The sequence below is a fragment of the Thermobia domestica genome, chromosome 3 (assembly GCF_964235325.1).
Source record: "Thermobia domestica chromosome 3, izTheDome1.hap1.1, whole genome shotgun sequence".
In the NCBI taxonomy this organism is placed as follows: domain Eukaryota; kingdom Metazoa; phylum Arthropoda; class Insecta; order Zygentoma; family Lepismatidae; genus Thermobia; species Thermobia domestica.
This window is the reverse complement of record NC_137456.1, coordinates 14,232,072-14,249,711: the sequence shown is the minus strand read 5'-3', so window position 1 is coordinate 14,249,711 and position 17,640 is coordinate 14,232,072. Positions and strand designations below refer to the sequence as shown.

At 36.1% G+C, this 17,640-nt stretch overlaps 1 protein-coding gene across 4 annotated transcripts in view; it reads left to right on the top strand.

Annotated features, from left to right (window-relative positions):
* LOC145682420 (uncharacterized) overlaps positions 1-17,640 on the top strand; it is a 28,950-nt gene that overhangs the window by 4,636 nt on the left and 6,674 nt on the right. For all 4 annotated transcript variants that reach the window (XM_081754047.1, XM_081754046.1, XM_081754049.1 and 1 more), the window contains exons 2-3: positions 4,428-4,586; positions 9,988-10,505. In XM_081754047.1, coding sequence (XP_081610173.1) covers positions 4,428-4,586; positions 9,988-10,505 — 677 coding nt within the window. The remainder of the gene's footprint in view (positions 1-4,427; positions 4,587-9,987; positions 10,506-17,640) is intronic.

Sequence of the window (17,640 nt, the reverse complement as noted above, 5' to 3'; positions counted from 1 at the left end):
GCTCTTTAATATTTATTTCAATCATTCTTTTACTTTCAACGAAGGCATTGCTCTTTAATATTTATTTCAATCATTCCTTTATTTTTAACGAAGGCATTGCTCTTTAATATTTATTTCAATCATTCCTTTATTTTTAACGAAGGCATTGCTCTTTGATATTTATTTCAATCATTCTTTTACTTTCAACGAAGGCATTGCTCTTTAATATTTATTTCAATCATTCCTTTATTTTTAACGAAGGCATTGCTCTTTGATATTTATTTCAATCATTCCTTTATTTTTAACGAAGGCATTGCTCTTTGATATTTATTTCAATCATTCTTTTACTTTCAACGAAGGCATTGCTCTTTAATATTTATTTCAATCATTCCTTAATTTTTAACGAAGGCATTGCTCTTTGATATTTATTTCAATCATTCCTTTATTTTTAACGAAGGCATTGCTCTTTGATATTTATTTCAATCATTCTTTTACTTTCAACGAAGGCATTGCTCTTTAATATTTATTTCAATCATTCCTTTATTTTTAACGAAGGCATTGCTCTTTGATATTTATTTCAATCATTCCTTTATTTTTAACGAAGGCATTGCTCTTTGATATTTATTTCAATCATTCTTTTACTTTCAACGAAGGCATTGCTCTTTAATATTTATTTCAATCATTCCTTTATTTTTAACGAAGGCATTGCTCTTTGATATTTATTTCAATCATTCCTTTATTTTTAACGAAGGCATTGCTCTTTGATATTTATTTCAATCATTCTTTTACTTTCAACGAAGGCATTGCTCTTTAATATTTATTTCAATCATTCCTTTATTTTTAACGAAGGCATTGCTCTTTGATATTTATTTCAATCATTCCTTTATTTTTAACGAAGGCATTGCTCTTTGATATTTATTTCAATCATTCTTTTACTTTCAACGAAGGCATTGCTCTTTGATATTTATTTCAATCATTCCTTTATTTTTAACGAAGGCATTGCTCTTTGATATTTATTTCAATCATTCTTTTACTTTCAACGAAGGCATTGCTCTTTAATATTTATTTCAATCATTCCTTTATTTTTAACGAAGGCATTGCTCTTTGATATTTATTTCAATCATTCCTTTATTTTTAACGAAGGCATTGCTCTTTGATATTTATTTCAATCATTCCTTTATTTTTAACGAAGGCATTGCTCTTTGATATTTATTTCAATCATTCTTTTACTTTCAACGAAGGCATTGCTCTTTAATATTTATTTCAATCATTCCTTTATTTTTAACGAAGGCATTGCTCTTTGATATTTATTTCAATCATTCCTTTATTTTTAACGAAGGCATTGCTCTTTGATATTTATTTCAATCATTCTTTTACTTTCAACGAAGGCATTGCTCTTTAATATTTATTTCAATCATTCCTTTATTTTTAACGAAGGCATTGCTCTTTGATATTTATTTCAATCATTCCTTTATTTTTAACGAAGGCATTGCTCTTTGATATTTATTTCAATCATTCTTTTACTTTCAACGAAGGCATTGCTCTTTGATATTTATTTCAATCATTCTTTTACTTTCAACGAAGGCATTGCTCTTTGATATTTATTTCAATCATTCTTTTACTTTCAACGAAGGCATTGCTCTTTCATATTTATTTCAATCATTCTTTTACTTTCAACGAAGGCATTGCTCTTTGATATTTATTTCAATCATTCTTTTACTTTCAACGAAGGCATTGCTCTTTGATATTTATTTCAATCATTCTTTTACTTTCAACGAAGGCATTGCTCTTTGATATTTATTTCAATCATTCTTTTACTTTCAACGAAGGCATTGCTCTTTAATATTTATTTCAATCATTCCTTTATTTTTAACGAAGGCATTGCTCTTTAATATTTATTTCAATCATTCCTTTATTTTTAACGAAGGCATTGCTCTTTGATATTTATTTCAATCATTCTTTTACTTTCAACGAAGGCATTGCTCTTTAATATTTATTTCAATCATTCCTTTATTTTTAACGAAGGCATTGCTCTTTGATATTTATTTCAATCATTCCTTTATTTTTAACGAAGGCATTGCTCTTTGATATTTATTTCAATCATTCTTTTACTTTCAACGAAGGCATTGCTCTTTAATATTTATTTCAATCATTCTTTTACTTTCAACGAAGGCATTGCTCTTTGATATTTATTTCAATCATTCCTTTATTTTTAACGAAGGCATTGCTCTTTGATATTTATTTCAATCATTCTTTTACTTTCAACGAAGGCATTGCTCTTTAATATTTATTTCAATCATTCTTTTACTTTCAACGAAGGCATTGCTCTTTGATATTTATTTCAATCATTCTTTTACTTTCAACGAAGGCATTGCTCTTTCATATTTATTTCAATCATTCTTTTACTTTCAACGAAGGCATTGCTCTTTCATATTTATTTCAATCATTCTTTTACTTTCAACGAAGGCATTGCTCTTTCATATTTATTTCAATCATTCTTTTACTTTCAACGAAGGCATTGCTCTTTCATATTTATTTCAATCATTCTTTTACTTTCAACGAAGGCATTGCTCTTTGATATTTATTTCAATCATTCTTTTACTTTCAACGAAGGCATTGCTCTTTAATATTTATTTCAATCATTCTTTTACTTTCAACGAAGGCATTGCTCTTTAATATTTATTTCAATCATTCCTTTATTTTTAACGAAGGCATTGCTCTTTAATATTTATTTCAATCATTCCTTTATTTTTAACGAAGGCATTGCTCTTTGATATTTATTTCAATCATTCTTTTACTTTCAACGAAGGCATTGCTCTTTAATATTTATTTCAATCATTCCTTTATTTTTAACGAAGGCATTGCTCTTTGATATTTATTTCAATCATTCCTTTATTTTTAACGAAGGCATTGCTCTTTGATATTTATTTCAATCATTCTTTTACTTTCAACGAAGGCATTGCTCTTTAATATTTATTTCAATCATTCCTTTATTTTTAACGAAGGCATTGCTCTTTGATATTTATTTCAATCATTCCTTTATTTTTAACGAAGGCATTGCTCTTTAATATTTATTTCAATCATTCCTTTATTTTTAACGAAGGCATTGCTCTTTGATATTTATTTCAATCATTCTTTTACTTTCAACGAAGGCATTGCTCTTTAATATTTATTTCAATCATTCCTTTATTTTTAACGAAGGCATTGCTCTTTGATATTTATTTCAATCATTCCTTTATTTTTAACGAAGGCATTGCTCTTTGATATTTATTTCAATCATTCTTTTACTTTCAACGAAGGCATTGCTCTTTAATATTTATTTCAATCAGTCCTTTATTTTTAACGAAGGCATTGCTCTTTGATATTTATTTCAATCATTCCTTTATTTTTAACGAAGGCATTGCTCTTTGATATTTATTTCAATCATTCTTTTACTTTCAACGAAGGCATTGCTCTTTCATATTTATTTCAATCATTCTTTTACTTTCAACGAAGGCATTGCTCTTTGATATTTATTTCAATCATTCTTTTACTTTCAACGAAGGCATTGCTCTTTCATGTTTATTTCAATCATTCTTTTACTTTCAACGAAGGCATTGCTCTTTGATATTTATTTCAATCATTCTTTTACTTTCAACGAAGGCATTGCTCTTTAATATTTATTTCAATCATTCCTTTATTTTTAACGAAGGCATTGCTCTTTAATATTTATTTCAATCATTCCTTTATTTTTAACGAAGGCATTGCTCTTTGATATTTATTTCAATCATTCTTTTACTTTCAACGAAGGCATTGCTCTTTAATATTTATTTCAATCATTCCTTTATTTTTAACGAAGGCATTGCTCTTTGATATTTATTTCAATCATTCCTTTATTTTTAACGAAGGCATTGCTCTTTGATATTTATTTCAATCATTCTTTTACTTTCAACGAAGGCATTGCTCTTTAATATTTATTTCAATCATTCCTTTATTTTTAACGAAGGCATTGCTCTTTGATATTTATTTCAATCATTCCTTTATTTTTAACGAAGGCATTGCTCTTTGATATTTATTTCAATCATTCTTTTACTTTCAACGAAGGCATTGCTCTTTAATATTTATTTCAATCATTCCTTTATTTTTAACGAAGGCATTGCTCTTTGATATTTATTTCAATCATTCTTTTACTTTCAACGAAGGCATTGCTCTTTAATATTTATTTCAATCATTCTTTTACTTTCAACGAAGGCATTGGGAACGGTAAACTAAAAGCATGGAGTGTGAAAAGTAGTTGTGGGACGGGGGTGAATATATATCCTAAAAGGAAAGGAGTTCACATACTTTCCATAAACCTCCCTGCGAGAATAGGGCATTGGAGCTAGTTTAGTGTAACTGTATTCGTGTTAAGTATAAATACTGATGTTTATTGCGTACTAGTAAGGTTTGCTGTATATCTTATTTTCCAGATCAAAGAAAATGATGTACTTCCGAAGACAATATGCTATCCCTGTATGTACAAAATTGACAACTTCAGTCAGTTCAAGAAAAAAGTGTTGGAATCACAAAAAATCCTAAACTCTTATATTAAAACCGAGAAGACTGTAGAGGAATTTCATCAGACAAAGGTAAAGATTTTGATTGCTATGCGAATGTTTAATTTTGTTTAACATTTACTGTCGTTTAAAAGGCAAAATTAAGTTCATCTAGTGCTCGAGTTTCAAGGAGGACACGTTTATTTCATTGTAGAGTATGCGGCAAAACAAAGAGTAATGAAATCACATCGTTGACATTTATTTATTTGTTGTACAACAAAATGCAACATAAGAAATGTTGTCAAATGGATGTCAACTAAATGTTACTTAACATATATTGTAAATTTAAGAGGAATTATTCCTGTACATCATGTGTTCAAATTGTTGAATATTAAGTCGCACACATTCCTCATAGCGGTTCTGTAGATCGATGAACATATTAGTGAACACGGTTTGTTGGAACGACAAAACAAGTGACCGAATCTTCTCTCTTAACTTTCGTAACTTTCTTATTTGTTCGGAAAATTGCTTCCGTCAGCATACCCCATATGTAGGCATCTGGAGCTGTGAGGTCAAGGGAGTGGGAACGATATGGAAAATCCGTTTCATTGGGAAATCGAGCGATGTCAAACTCTTGTGGGGAGAAGGGCAAGTGATTTACTTACAATGTGGACAGTAGCTCCATCTTGCTGCATCCGTTGTTGTTGTAACGGCAGATTTTTGGTGCGGTGAAAGCAGCGCAATTCATTCAAGAATGGGTCAATAATCAGCTGTCGATTGATGTAGCCGTCGATAGGTACACACGGAAAAGAAAGTATTTGATAGTTGACAAATTTTTCTTTGCCAATAACTTGGGAATAAATGAATTAATTTGGACCTTTTGTTGTTATCCTTAGAATAGTTATAATCTGATAACGTGCCAAAATCGGTACTCTTAGTAGGTTAATTTATTGTTGAGTTATTAAGAAAAGAAATTTTGTCAACTGAAGAATACTTTCCTTCGTGCCTGTACACATGCCTTTCATTACTGAACCATATGTTGCTGAGAAATCTTCATATGCCATAGCTAATACTCCAGAGCAATACCGTAGACGTGCACGCTTATCTCCTGCAGTGGACGCTGCCCCACACCGTATGAGCCGAAATAGTGCTTGATAATAAACACCTTCTCCTCTGTTATGAGTAACATTACTTTCGTGCCAACTGCAAACTGCGCTAGTCCACACACAACTGAGCACACATGTGGCGCTCACAGGTCATACCACACTGTACCTGAGCGCCATCCGTACGCGAATTTCAGTACTCTTTGTTTTACCGTATAATGTAGTTCAGGTTTTTCAGTGCACTCACTGCTACCTTTTGTGTGAATATTTGTAAATACCAATGAACAGTGCAATGATTTTGGAAAAGCGTGTGTTTAATGATCTACAGAATGCTATTCAATGAACATAGGCTCCTTTTCAATGCGCGAAGGTTAGAACAGATAAAGTCGATCATGATAGAACGTGAGATGGCATTGTAGACAGATATAAACATCAATTTGATGAGAGCAATTTATGCAAATTTTATTTATAGTTTATCATCACAAATTGTATTGCTTTTGTGTATACATACATACGTATTATATACATTTCGTGAACTAACAATTTAAAGATAACTACTAAGATCTGGCAACAGTGCGTTTTTTTATAAAAAATAGAAATAGAGGGGAAACGATAACAAATGATTGCTAAATTCACAGACTGCATTGACCTTCTGCAAATTTAATTTAGGTGTTTATAGATTTTAGAGCCAGTTCTTTATACTTCTAATCATGTTCAGGATGGGCTTGTAATTATTTATATGATGTTTCAAAGACAGCGCTAAAGAAACTAGCAACTTAGCTTGAACATAAAATTGAACATAAGCACACATAAACACATTACTCTCATACCTTTCCTAAGAAGAATTTTAATCTCTGTTCTCCATGTCATGGCTCACCAATGCACCATTCAAATCGATACATACCTGGAGACGTCGAGCAACGTTGTCACAAGCAGCTTGACAGACTCGTGCTGGTATCTTCTTGGAGACGTTGAGCAACGTTGTCACAAGCAGCTTGACAGACTCGTGCTGGTATCTTCTTGGAGACGTTGAGCAACTTTGTCACAAGCAGCTTGACAGACTCGTGCTGGTATCTTCTTGGAGACGTCGAGCAACGTTGCACAAGCAGCTTGACAGACTCATGCTGGTATCTTCTTGGAGACGTCGAGCAACGTTGTCACAAGCGGCTTAGCAGACTCGTGCTGATATCTTCTTGGAGACGTCGAACAACGTTGTCACAAGCAGCTTGACAGACTCGTGCTGGTATCCTGTGGAACTCTTCTATCATAGCTTCCCGTAGTTCGGCCAAATTGCGCGTGTGATGTTGATAAGGAATCAGTTGGTAATGAATCGGGAGATCGAGCTGGCCACTCCACAGACCCACGTCGACCGATTCAGGGTTTGCACACGTTGTTCCAGAGATAACCATTCCGCCGTCCTGTCAGGCATGCACTAACGGCTCTAAGTCCAGTGGTGACTTGGAAGAAGATGGCAGCTCTGGCCAAAATAAATTAAGGAACTAGAAGAGCAGGTTGAAACCCAGACGCTTCAAATAAAGGAAATTACGTAATAATAATAAAAAATGAGTAAAAAAATTCACGACACGACCGAGAATCAACAGTATCTCCTGCTTACCGTACCAATGTGTTAACCACTAGGCTACCCAGTCTGCTTGCTTAACAGCCTCATATTCTTCCAATGTTTGAGGTCGGTGCTCAGCTACTGACACCACATGGGCTGTACTAGACTACCTCGTAGGTGTTTGTCGCGTGACGAAAGGAAGTCACGTCGAACATTCGTGAAACTAAGATGATAAGGCAGATATTTCTGGAGTTCCGTCTGTTACACAGGAATGAGGAATGTGCAGTGATTTTAATACATGGAGTTGGCAGTTGTGCAGTGTTTCAGCTGCCTAAGGTGCTAGTTGTGGGTAAACACAAATGGGACTCATTTGGAAAACTGATCTCGAAAAGAAGTCCACTCAGTTATTGAAATTCTGTGGGCGAAACATTTAACCGCGGTTGAAAGTCATCGGCAGTTGGTAGAGGTGTCGCACAATGGTCTTGAAAGTTTGCAGCTGGTAGAGGAAACGTCACCGACGAGGAGCGCAGTAACCCACCCAGCAGCTGTTGAAGTAGTTTAGCTGGGACATCATCGACCACCCTCCGTACAGCCTGAACCTCGTTCCGACCGCCTTCACCTGCTCCCGTTCTTTAAGGAGCACTTAAGTGACCGTCGCTTCGCTTCAGACGAGGAGGTGAAACATTTCTTGATAACGAGGCTGAGCATGCAAGAACAGTATTTTTACAAAGAGGGAATCTTCAAACTCATCTCATGATGCGACAAGTGAGTCAACCGATGTGCAGACTATATAGAAAAATAATTTAATGTATGTACTACCTCTTGGCTGAATTGGTTTTATGAAATGCGTTTTTCACTGCCTTACTTTTTGATCACCCCTCGCAGTAGTATGTATCACACTTGGACAGTTCGTGTATATTTTAATATATCATTCTCAATTGTGTGTTTTACAGGGTGCCCAGAAAATATCTTTACAATTTCAAATGTTAAAAACTCTTTAAAGGACAAAGATTTTTACATTCTGCCCTTTGCAGTGAATAGTGCAACTCATAAAGTTTATGTGCAAAGTTCATTAGTACACCTCAATATGTGCACCATTCGTGGTCCTAAGCACATCCAGTTTTGTACTTGATTTCCTGCCATTTACGCTTTAACATCTCGTGTGTGACAGTGTTAAGAGCGGCTGTGATGCGAGCTTTTTAAATCAGCTATGTCAGTATCTAGTGTACGGTAAACACTATCCTTCACAAAACCCCCAAACAAAAGTATAGGGGTGTAATGTTTGGCGACCTCGGTGGCTATGAAATGCGGTCACCCCGTCCAATCCATCGGTTGGGAAAGGTATCGTCCAGGCAATCACGGACTGCTGCGAACCAGTGTGGTGGAGCATCATCCTGCTGGAACACGACATTGGGCTGCAAATTCTCGAACTGCGGAATGGTGAAGACTTGAAGCATGTCCAAATAGGTGACACCAGTAATTAGGTTCGGGAAAATAAAAGCCCAATGATTCGGTTGTGCATTAGACCACACCATCTTTGGACTGTCTCTCTCAAGTTCCCGTGTTTTGTGTGGGTTTTCTGAATCCCAGATTCGTATGTTATGACGGCTTAATTTGCCCGACACATGAAATGTTGCTTCATCACAGCCGTTTCAAAAAAACTACATCTTCATCGATACGTTGTAACATGTCTGTTGCAAACTCAGTCCGTTTTCGTTTGTCTGTTGGTAACAATTCCTGCAACAACCGTACCTTATATACATAGAGACGCAACCGTTTGTAAAGCACCATGTGTACGGCGAACCTGCGTATTTGCAATTGTCTAGTGGCCTAACGGATGGTGATTTTTCTCGAACTGTCCACGAATGCTGTACGTACCTGCACAACTCGTTCATCATTTGTGCTGGATCGTCCTGCTCCTTTCTTATGCAACACACAACCTGTTGTCATGAAACTGGTGTGCCATGCACGGATGGTAGCTCCCTGCGAAATTGTGCACGGAAGTTCCGTTGGACTTGTGTGTCCGATTTGGTCTCTATGAACCATGCCACACACTGTGCTTTCTCCTGGGGGACCACATGCTCACTTATAACTGGCTAACCTAAAACGATAAAACAGATTGAAAAACTTTATGAGTTGCCGCATTCACCTATTAAAAAAATAATAATAATAAAAAAAAAACAGAATGTAAATATATTTTTGGTCACCCTGTATATATATTTTAATGCAGTCCTTTCAAATCCGATGAATCATTTAAATTATCCTGCACACATTCTGTTTTGTGATTCACATAGCCAACTACTCCCATCGTGTGATCCAACTATCTTTAAACTACTAGCAGCATTTCCTGTAATGACTACGATCAACCTCGTTGATGCTCGATATGCTATAAAATCAGCAGATATTTGGATGTGAATTTCTTTCCAATCGGACGATATATCTAGGGACTTTATTAAATGCATTTCTACCTGTAGATATACAGAATGTACGTACACGCCTTTAACGTTGGAAACTCTTAAAGATCATTGAGCAGTGATAGATTAACGCGGAAGAATTTAATTGCAAGACTGGTGGGGACTTGCACCGATTACCTACTTGCAGGGACATGACCAATTTTCAGTGTTTGCCAATTTATACCTCAAGCCCTAATTAACCGATCGTTTACTCGGCTTTTTGGTAGTCTAATGGTCGAACTTTCGTCTGTTTTCCCATCATGGCTCTATATCCGCCGTGTCTACTGGTATTAAGTGCTATTGTAATAATTTAAAATAGTTAAAGAATCATGTCTGAACAAGATAGGTAGGACACTTTATGATGTTTTTCTTTTCAGAATGAACGACCCAGTCATATATCATCTGTGCCTGGGGAAAGTGAGAGTAACAGTTGTTTTAGAGAATCCACGAAATCAGAATCTTCATCACAACATGTGCGAGTAAAAGTAGAAAATAGTGGCGATAGTGTTACAGAAAGTGATCGTGGACTGGAAGAGCTGGCCTGTTGTAATTTGAATAATTCTAATTCATACCCAGACGAAACAGTTGTTACAGGTAATAACAATATTGAACAGCCAGTCGTAGAGGATGACCACTCGGTTCCGCCAGTATCAACTCAGCCTGATAGGCTAACTAACAATGATCTAATGAACGTAGCTGTGAAGTCAGAAATAGACTGTGACGTCAGCGAAACAGCGATCTGCGTAACAGAATCGCCTGCCCAGGATGATGTGATCGGAAATAATAGAAAAGATGTGAAAGTTGCTGAACTGAAGCAAGAAAGAATGGAAATGAAGCAAGAGCGGTCAGCTGATAGTGAAGAATCCATATGTAGTGATGTCGGAAATTCCTTAAGGTAAGCTGTATTGTGAAGTATGCACAAAAATTCCATTTGAAATGTTAAGAACGAGAAGTGGAATAGTAGGTGTCTAGGCTTGCGTACATTAATCACAATGGACTCGAAAAAATCTAAGTTTTACGTCCCACGATTATGCCGGCTAGACTAAAGGACACGGTGATGATGAGAAATGCATGCAGTGGTGGAATGAAGAAAGTGAAAGGAAATAGGAGAACCCCCCAAAAATCTACGCACACGGTGTTTGTCCACCACAAAGCCTACTTGACGCGAGCTGGGATAATGCTCCCAATGCACCAGAACTGAAAGCTCTACTACTAAGCCACCGCTGCCCCGAAATTATTGGTGACTTAAATAATAGATGAATATATTTTCATACATTCTGACAGTCTGTGACAGCGAATAAACAATTGGATGTGATAACAGTATTTTTTCAAGTTGTCAATTATTTCTAAATTATGGCTTTGATCGTCCATTATTTTGTCAAATCTAAAACGGCATCTATTTCCAAGGATGGAATTGAGCTAAGAAAATGGCATAAGAAAAAGAGTTAGACCAAAACCTGCATATAAAGCACATAATGATTCGGTTTTTAATTATATTTGGGCCAAATACCGCATAAAAAGCACATTCGATTCAAAATATCACTTGTAGGCGAATCCACTTTCGTTATGCCGCTTACAGCGCTATCTATTGATACAATTTGAAACTTTTTTCTTATGCCGTACCGTTTCCCCCTTCTTTAAGTATATTCCATTCAAATTTGAAGTCATTCTGACTGGCGATTCTTTGTTTACACTAGACTAACATATATTTAAAAGAACTGGTTATTCGTCGTAATTCCCATATACTGAAGTGTCCTATCGTAGTTTCGCGTCGGACCGCTTGGTGCGCTGCTTATCGGTCATCCTTCACGCCCTGATTTCGTTAGAGCTTTTGAACACACACAATCGCACATAGCGTACTTGTGTTCATTTTTTTAAAAAGTTCTTACAAAAGTTGAAAATAAAAGAAGTACAAACAACAATAAATAAATAATAGGAAATACAATTGTAAATTATTGAAGAGCTTATTTCATGATGAGTTTCCATTTTTTAGATCCATTCTTCACACATATCTTCGCATATAACTTACTTGCCACTACACTATAGTATATAACTTGCTTGCCACTACACTATAGTATATAACTTGCTTGCCACTACACTATAGTATATAACTTGCTTGCCACTACACTATAGTATATAACTTGCTTGCCACTACACTATAGTATATAACTTACTTGCCACTACACTATAGTATATAACTTGCTTGCCACTGTTCAATATTCACAAAATTATTTATCAGTTGAAGAACACAAAATTATCCACCAGTTTAAGAATATAATTATGGACACATTTGTCAACCTGAAAGCACTATTTAATGGAAAATTTGCGAGTTTCGAACACAACCGATTTTTTTTTTTAATTCACTACATAAGCGAAAGCGCGGTATGCATAAATTATTTTATTGTAGATTGTGTTTTGGTATGCAAAAAGGCCCTTGAACCTTTCTGAATATTTTTGAAAACGAAATTAATATCTGGAACACATCTATACTATGTAGTTGCTACACTTTCAACACTTTTTTTGATAATAGCTTTGTACGAATTTCGCGCTTCGAAAGTTTTTGTAATTCATTTACATTTTGACGGTAATTACTGATATACGGTCGCAGAAATTTATTTAAAATAACATTACACAACTTCTTCATCCGCAGTAGGGTTCCTGCAGATCATGCTGGGATTCTTATACAGCCTGCGTTCAGATAGAGTTCTAAGTTTGAGGAGAGGGGTTTCTGCTGCTTATAAACAAGAGGAATTGCTGATGTAACCGTTCGATCTAATGCAGACACTATTTTCAAGAACTCTGGAGTAGGAAATAAATAACCACCATGGTCTAAGTTTTTCAGAAGGTGTAGAATGGGAAGATCAGAACTTGTCGACAAGAACATAGATTTGCAATCTTCGCAATTGATATTGTCCTTCACTGTTCTTATAAGATAGCTAGCAATAACGGCTAATGTTGCTGATTGTAATTTCGGTTGTAAGTCAATATTGCTGCTTTCAGGTAACTTCAACTGAAGTTGAAGTAAAGCATGAAGATCCTTCTCTTCATTGTCCGTGTGGCAGGTTTCAGTTTTACGCTGCTTATGTAATTAAAGAGAGTGGTATCTACTCTTTTCTCTTTGGAGCTGGTAACATTTGCCATCTGAGAAGAAGCAGTAACTCCGGTATCCAGAATTTTTTGCATAGCTTAAACAACTACAACAGCATTTGTTTGATCATTGCTTCCCCCAAATCTTCTCACAGAACTAAACAAAATTTCGATCTGGTCGCTTGAAAATTTTCTGGTAAGAACGAAATGAAATCCATAGCTTAAAAGGTATCTTACGCAAAGAACTGTAGAATTTGTTTTCAATACTATGGCATCATATGTAGCCTTACTGAGAAATTGTGTCTTAGGGAATTTACATGCGTTTTTCCACTCGTTTAAGTAATTGAGGAAGTCTCTTTCTTGCCACTCGAGCCTAGAATTGCTGATTTCGAAAAGGTGCATTGATGTTTCATCACGCGAATGAACATGGTACGTTGTGTTCTTCACATCGTGCATCCTAAATCATCTTTCCATTGTTTCTAAGAATGTAATTGTTGCGTCACATGTTTGGAAGCCAAGCCTTCTGTGCCGAATAATTCCCTATGATCCTTCAGGACTTTAAGAGACGCTGTTATCCAGGGCCGTGCCGTGGGGAAGGGGGGGGAGCGGATCGACGGCCCCGGGCGCCGAAGTAAAGGGGGCGAACAAATCGGGAGAAAAGGGACGAAAGAAAGGAAAAATTACTTGGAATATATGTATGGGGGCACCGTCGTATACTCTCGCCCCGGGCGCTGATTTTCCACGACATGGCACTGCTGTTATCTCTTATGAAAAAATCTGCGTGGCTATTTTGACATTCACTTTTTTTTTTTAATTGCTCGGATTTAGATGTTTTTCTGATAAAAATTTAACAGCTTTCCACACTCCTTTTTTCTGAATTTCGTAAAGCATCTTGAGATACTTTGGAGTAATTTCTTGTCCTTTGTTAGTCAGAGTTCTTTTGGTGTCAAGAAAAAGGTTCCTAACATTTTTTATTATATGACAGTAGTCATAGGATAGAAATAATGGTCGCTGTGGGTCACAAGGATGAGGGATTTGTGCCTTAACGTCGCCTTTACACATTTCTGCAAACATTTTAACATTAGTGGGATGATTATCAGTAACAATTCTAATTACTTTAAATCCAGAATTTTCTATGCTTGTAATAACTCTCAGAGTAAGCTTATGAAGTTGCGTCCCAGTTACATTGTTGGTTTAAAAAAAAAAAAAAATGAACGGGGAGCGCTAAATGACTTCCTAGCCCTTGGAATACGAAACATGTTAAATGAGTCGCAACATTAGCTTCTTGCCCACTATTGTTTTCAAGTCCATCCATCTCAACTGTACCAATAACTGAGTCACTTGATCGAATTTGTATTTGTGGTCGAATTGTCATATCATCAATTATTAATGATCCTAACGTCTCTTCATCTCGAGCAGACTGACGCAGATCAGAGAGTCGCTCCGATACTAGAGTCATTGTATGCTCTTTAGTGCAAGTTCCTATGTATCGCTTAAGAGTAGATCTACTGGGAATAGAAAGTAGGGGTAGGTCGCGAACAAAGTCATAAGCAGACGGAGATCTACTTTGTCACAGGACACAGTATCTAATAATAACCTCACTCCACTTCTGTTTAATTTGCGCGAATGCTTAAAGCTGTTCTTTGAGAAAGATTGCTTTAATATCTCTCTCCTCTGCTGCCGATTGTAATGCCGAAACATTTATCATTTTAAGTTTATTTGACAGTTCACTGCATGACTTTTTTAGTGTTTTGACTGTGGCTTTTAAAACTTTAATTCTACCTTTTAATCAGCGATTAGTACGTTTCAATGAAAGAATTTGTCTGGTTTTCAAGGCAAGGGTCAATGATCGGTTATAAACTAACGTCCGCTGGTAATTTCTACCTGGCTTCGTTAATTCACTGGAATTTTCATTGCTTATGTCGTTCTCATGGGAAGTGACACAATTAGATTTAATTTTTTTTTTTTTTTTTTTTTTTTTTTGCAGGAACATGTTGAAGGGAAGTCACTCCGTTTCTTTTTAAAGGTCTTTTCGGTTATTTACGAGTATCTTGCATATAACTAGGGTAACTTTGAAATAGGGATGGAACACTAGCAGTTTTTAGGATTCTCCTCTTACAGTCACTTCTATAATCTTCTTGTCGAAAATTTCTGCTACAAACTACAGTACGATCGGATGGCTACCAATGTCCTTTGTCAACCGTGCCTCTGGAAACAGCTTTCAACCATTTCTCTCTTAAACTTAAGTCACACGGAAATTTGTGAAATGAAACATCTTTGTCTCTCTCTTTTGTACTGTTGCACCGCAGAACACAACAATAAACCATTTTAGTTTTGTACGGAAAGCAATAACACAACTCAAAAAACTTCCTCTCATACGCTTTGGATACACGCCTTCTTTCACTTTCCACAAGCACTATCTTGCATGGCTGAAGAGTAGCGCCACGGCAAACAGAGGAACTACTAAAAGCCAGACACATTTAAATGCTGAGTGACCAGGTCTTTTAAATATATGTAGGTCTAGGTTCACAGCAATTTGAAAGTGGACTTTAATTATAATCACGCTGTATATTTCCACTTTTGAGCACTTTAGTTTGTCCAAATTCTTCTTAGCCGCAAAAACTCCTTTGTATTTCTCGCAACATTATTCCCATATATCGTGACAGAGCTAGACTTTCACCTGAACTTAAGTTAATGTGTTATTTTTAATAGAAATCTTTCTTCAAACAAGATATCTATTATGTTGTTGAGTTGAGTTGATTTTGAATTTAAAGTCCCTTTCAGCAGCGAGGCTATATGACACATGGACCTACTGATTAACATAGAATCCGAACCACATGAGCTCCAGCCGGGAATCGAACCCAGGCCTTTATTATGTTGTTATCCCAATAAAGACCAGATTTTGAAGCAAATGGAAAGAATATTAGGCATTTAATTAATATAGTACGAAATAGGAATAATAAATTTTGCTAAAATCGAAGTAAAGAGCCCGCAAGTAAACTTCAGCATGTTCATTTTTGTCGTACAGTGTGATTTTTTTTTTAAAACTCACGGATTTCATTTAGGTCTAGAATTTCTAACAAGCCCGATTTTCATGCAGTTTGTGTCAAATGATCGAGGAAGGATGGGAGATTTATGAGACCATATTTACTGGTTTAAATTCATCCGGAATAATATCGGCCACGCCTCAAGAAAAACCGCAAATATTCGCCAGTGTACCTTACAGTTAGAATCAGGTGCGATGCGGTGTGAAGATTTGAGTTTTCTTCGTACATGGAAACCTCGCCAAGATCAATAAGAATAAGAAATAGGAAACTGGGCCGTTGTATTGGAAGTTGCGCTGTACAATTCTGTGCTGCTGTGTAAGTATAATCAGGACACAGTGAGAATAGTGTACTCTTTGGAGCAACATGAGTTTATCGTTAAAAGTTTTTGGTAAACGGAATTTGTTGTTGCTTCACGAAGGTCATTTAGAAACAAATTTGCCTCATGTTCTGCACCAGATAGTAACATAATATACCTATGGTCGCTAGTGAATAAATTGGAAGAAACAGGATCGCTTCTGAGTAAGACAGACAAGCATCGGACCCTGTAGGCAGCTCTTGTGGAAAATGTCATTTATCGACTTCATAGGTCGCCCAAGAAATCTCTCCGTTGTTTGTCGCAAGAAATCGGCTGTAGCTATTCAACATGGGATTTTTGGGTGTTACCGCTAACACTTAATTTGTATTCTTACTAACACTTAGTTTGTATTTAGCAATTTCGCTTCAAAAATCCAAAACCACATTCCAATTGCAAGGTACACTGGCGAATATTTGCTGTTTTTCTTGAACCGTGGCCGATATTAACCCGGATGAATTTAAACCAGTAAGCATAGTTCTATAAATGTCCCATCCTTACTTGATCATTTGCCACAAACCGCATGAAAATCGGACCCCAGTTAGAAATTCTAGATCCAAATAAAATCCGTGAGTTTTAAAAAATCACTCTGTACCTTTAACGTTAAGGAATAGGCATTTTAGTTAACGGCCGGTCTCTATTAATTACAATCCTTCAATATGTCCACACGTGTAATTCGAAATGATACACAATTAACACATATCGCATCTATTAATTACTCTCTGAAGTCTTCTTTGTAGATGTACGAAAGTCTAAGAGAAACATTAGGGATTCTAAGGAAGAGAAAGTCCTGTCAAACTACGTTGGTCAGTCAGAAAGTTAGTTGCACTCCTTTAGTTGCACTCCTTCGTAAATATTTTCAGTCAAAGGCTACTTTGATGAACCTGTTTGGCAACACTGCAGACATGTAGCTGTATCGTGTGACGTAGCGGCTTTCACAAGGCAAGTGGAGGTGTTCTGATAATTAGTCGTAAACATGTCTCGACAGCTGCAGGTAGCATCCAAATTGGAAATGCGTGCAGTGATTCGTTTTCTGTGGGCGAAAAGGTGTAACTGAACTGAAATTTTTCTGTAGTTGCATGAAGTGTATGGTGAAAATGCAATGTCACGTCAAGCTATTGCGAAGTGGTGCAACATGTTTGAGTACGGACGCACAGATATTGACGATGCTGGGCGCGAGGGATGACCGTCAAATCCGGAAATCGCTGCTCGTGTGAATGAATGCATTCTTGCAAACAGACGCATAACAATAGACGAACTTTCAAAGTGACGATACCACTCGGATGACGAGGTGAAAGCTGCAGCCCAAGAATGGTTATCGGGCATTGGATGGGATTTTTTTTTGCAGAAGGCATAGAAAAACTTGTACCACGCCTAGACAAATGCTTAAATAACGGAGGTAATTATGTTGAAAAGTAGATTGTGAATCGAACTTTACGATACACATAAAGTTACTGCAAAATTTCTATCCTGTTTTACTTTCTTCAATGTTTAAGCAGTGCAACTAACATTTTGACTGGCCCTCGTATTTGAGCACAACATTC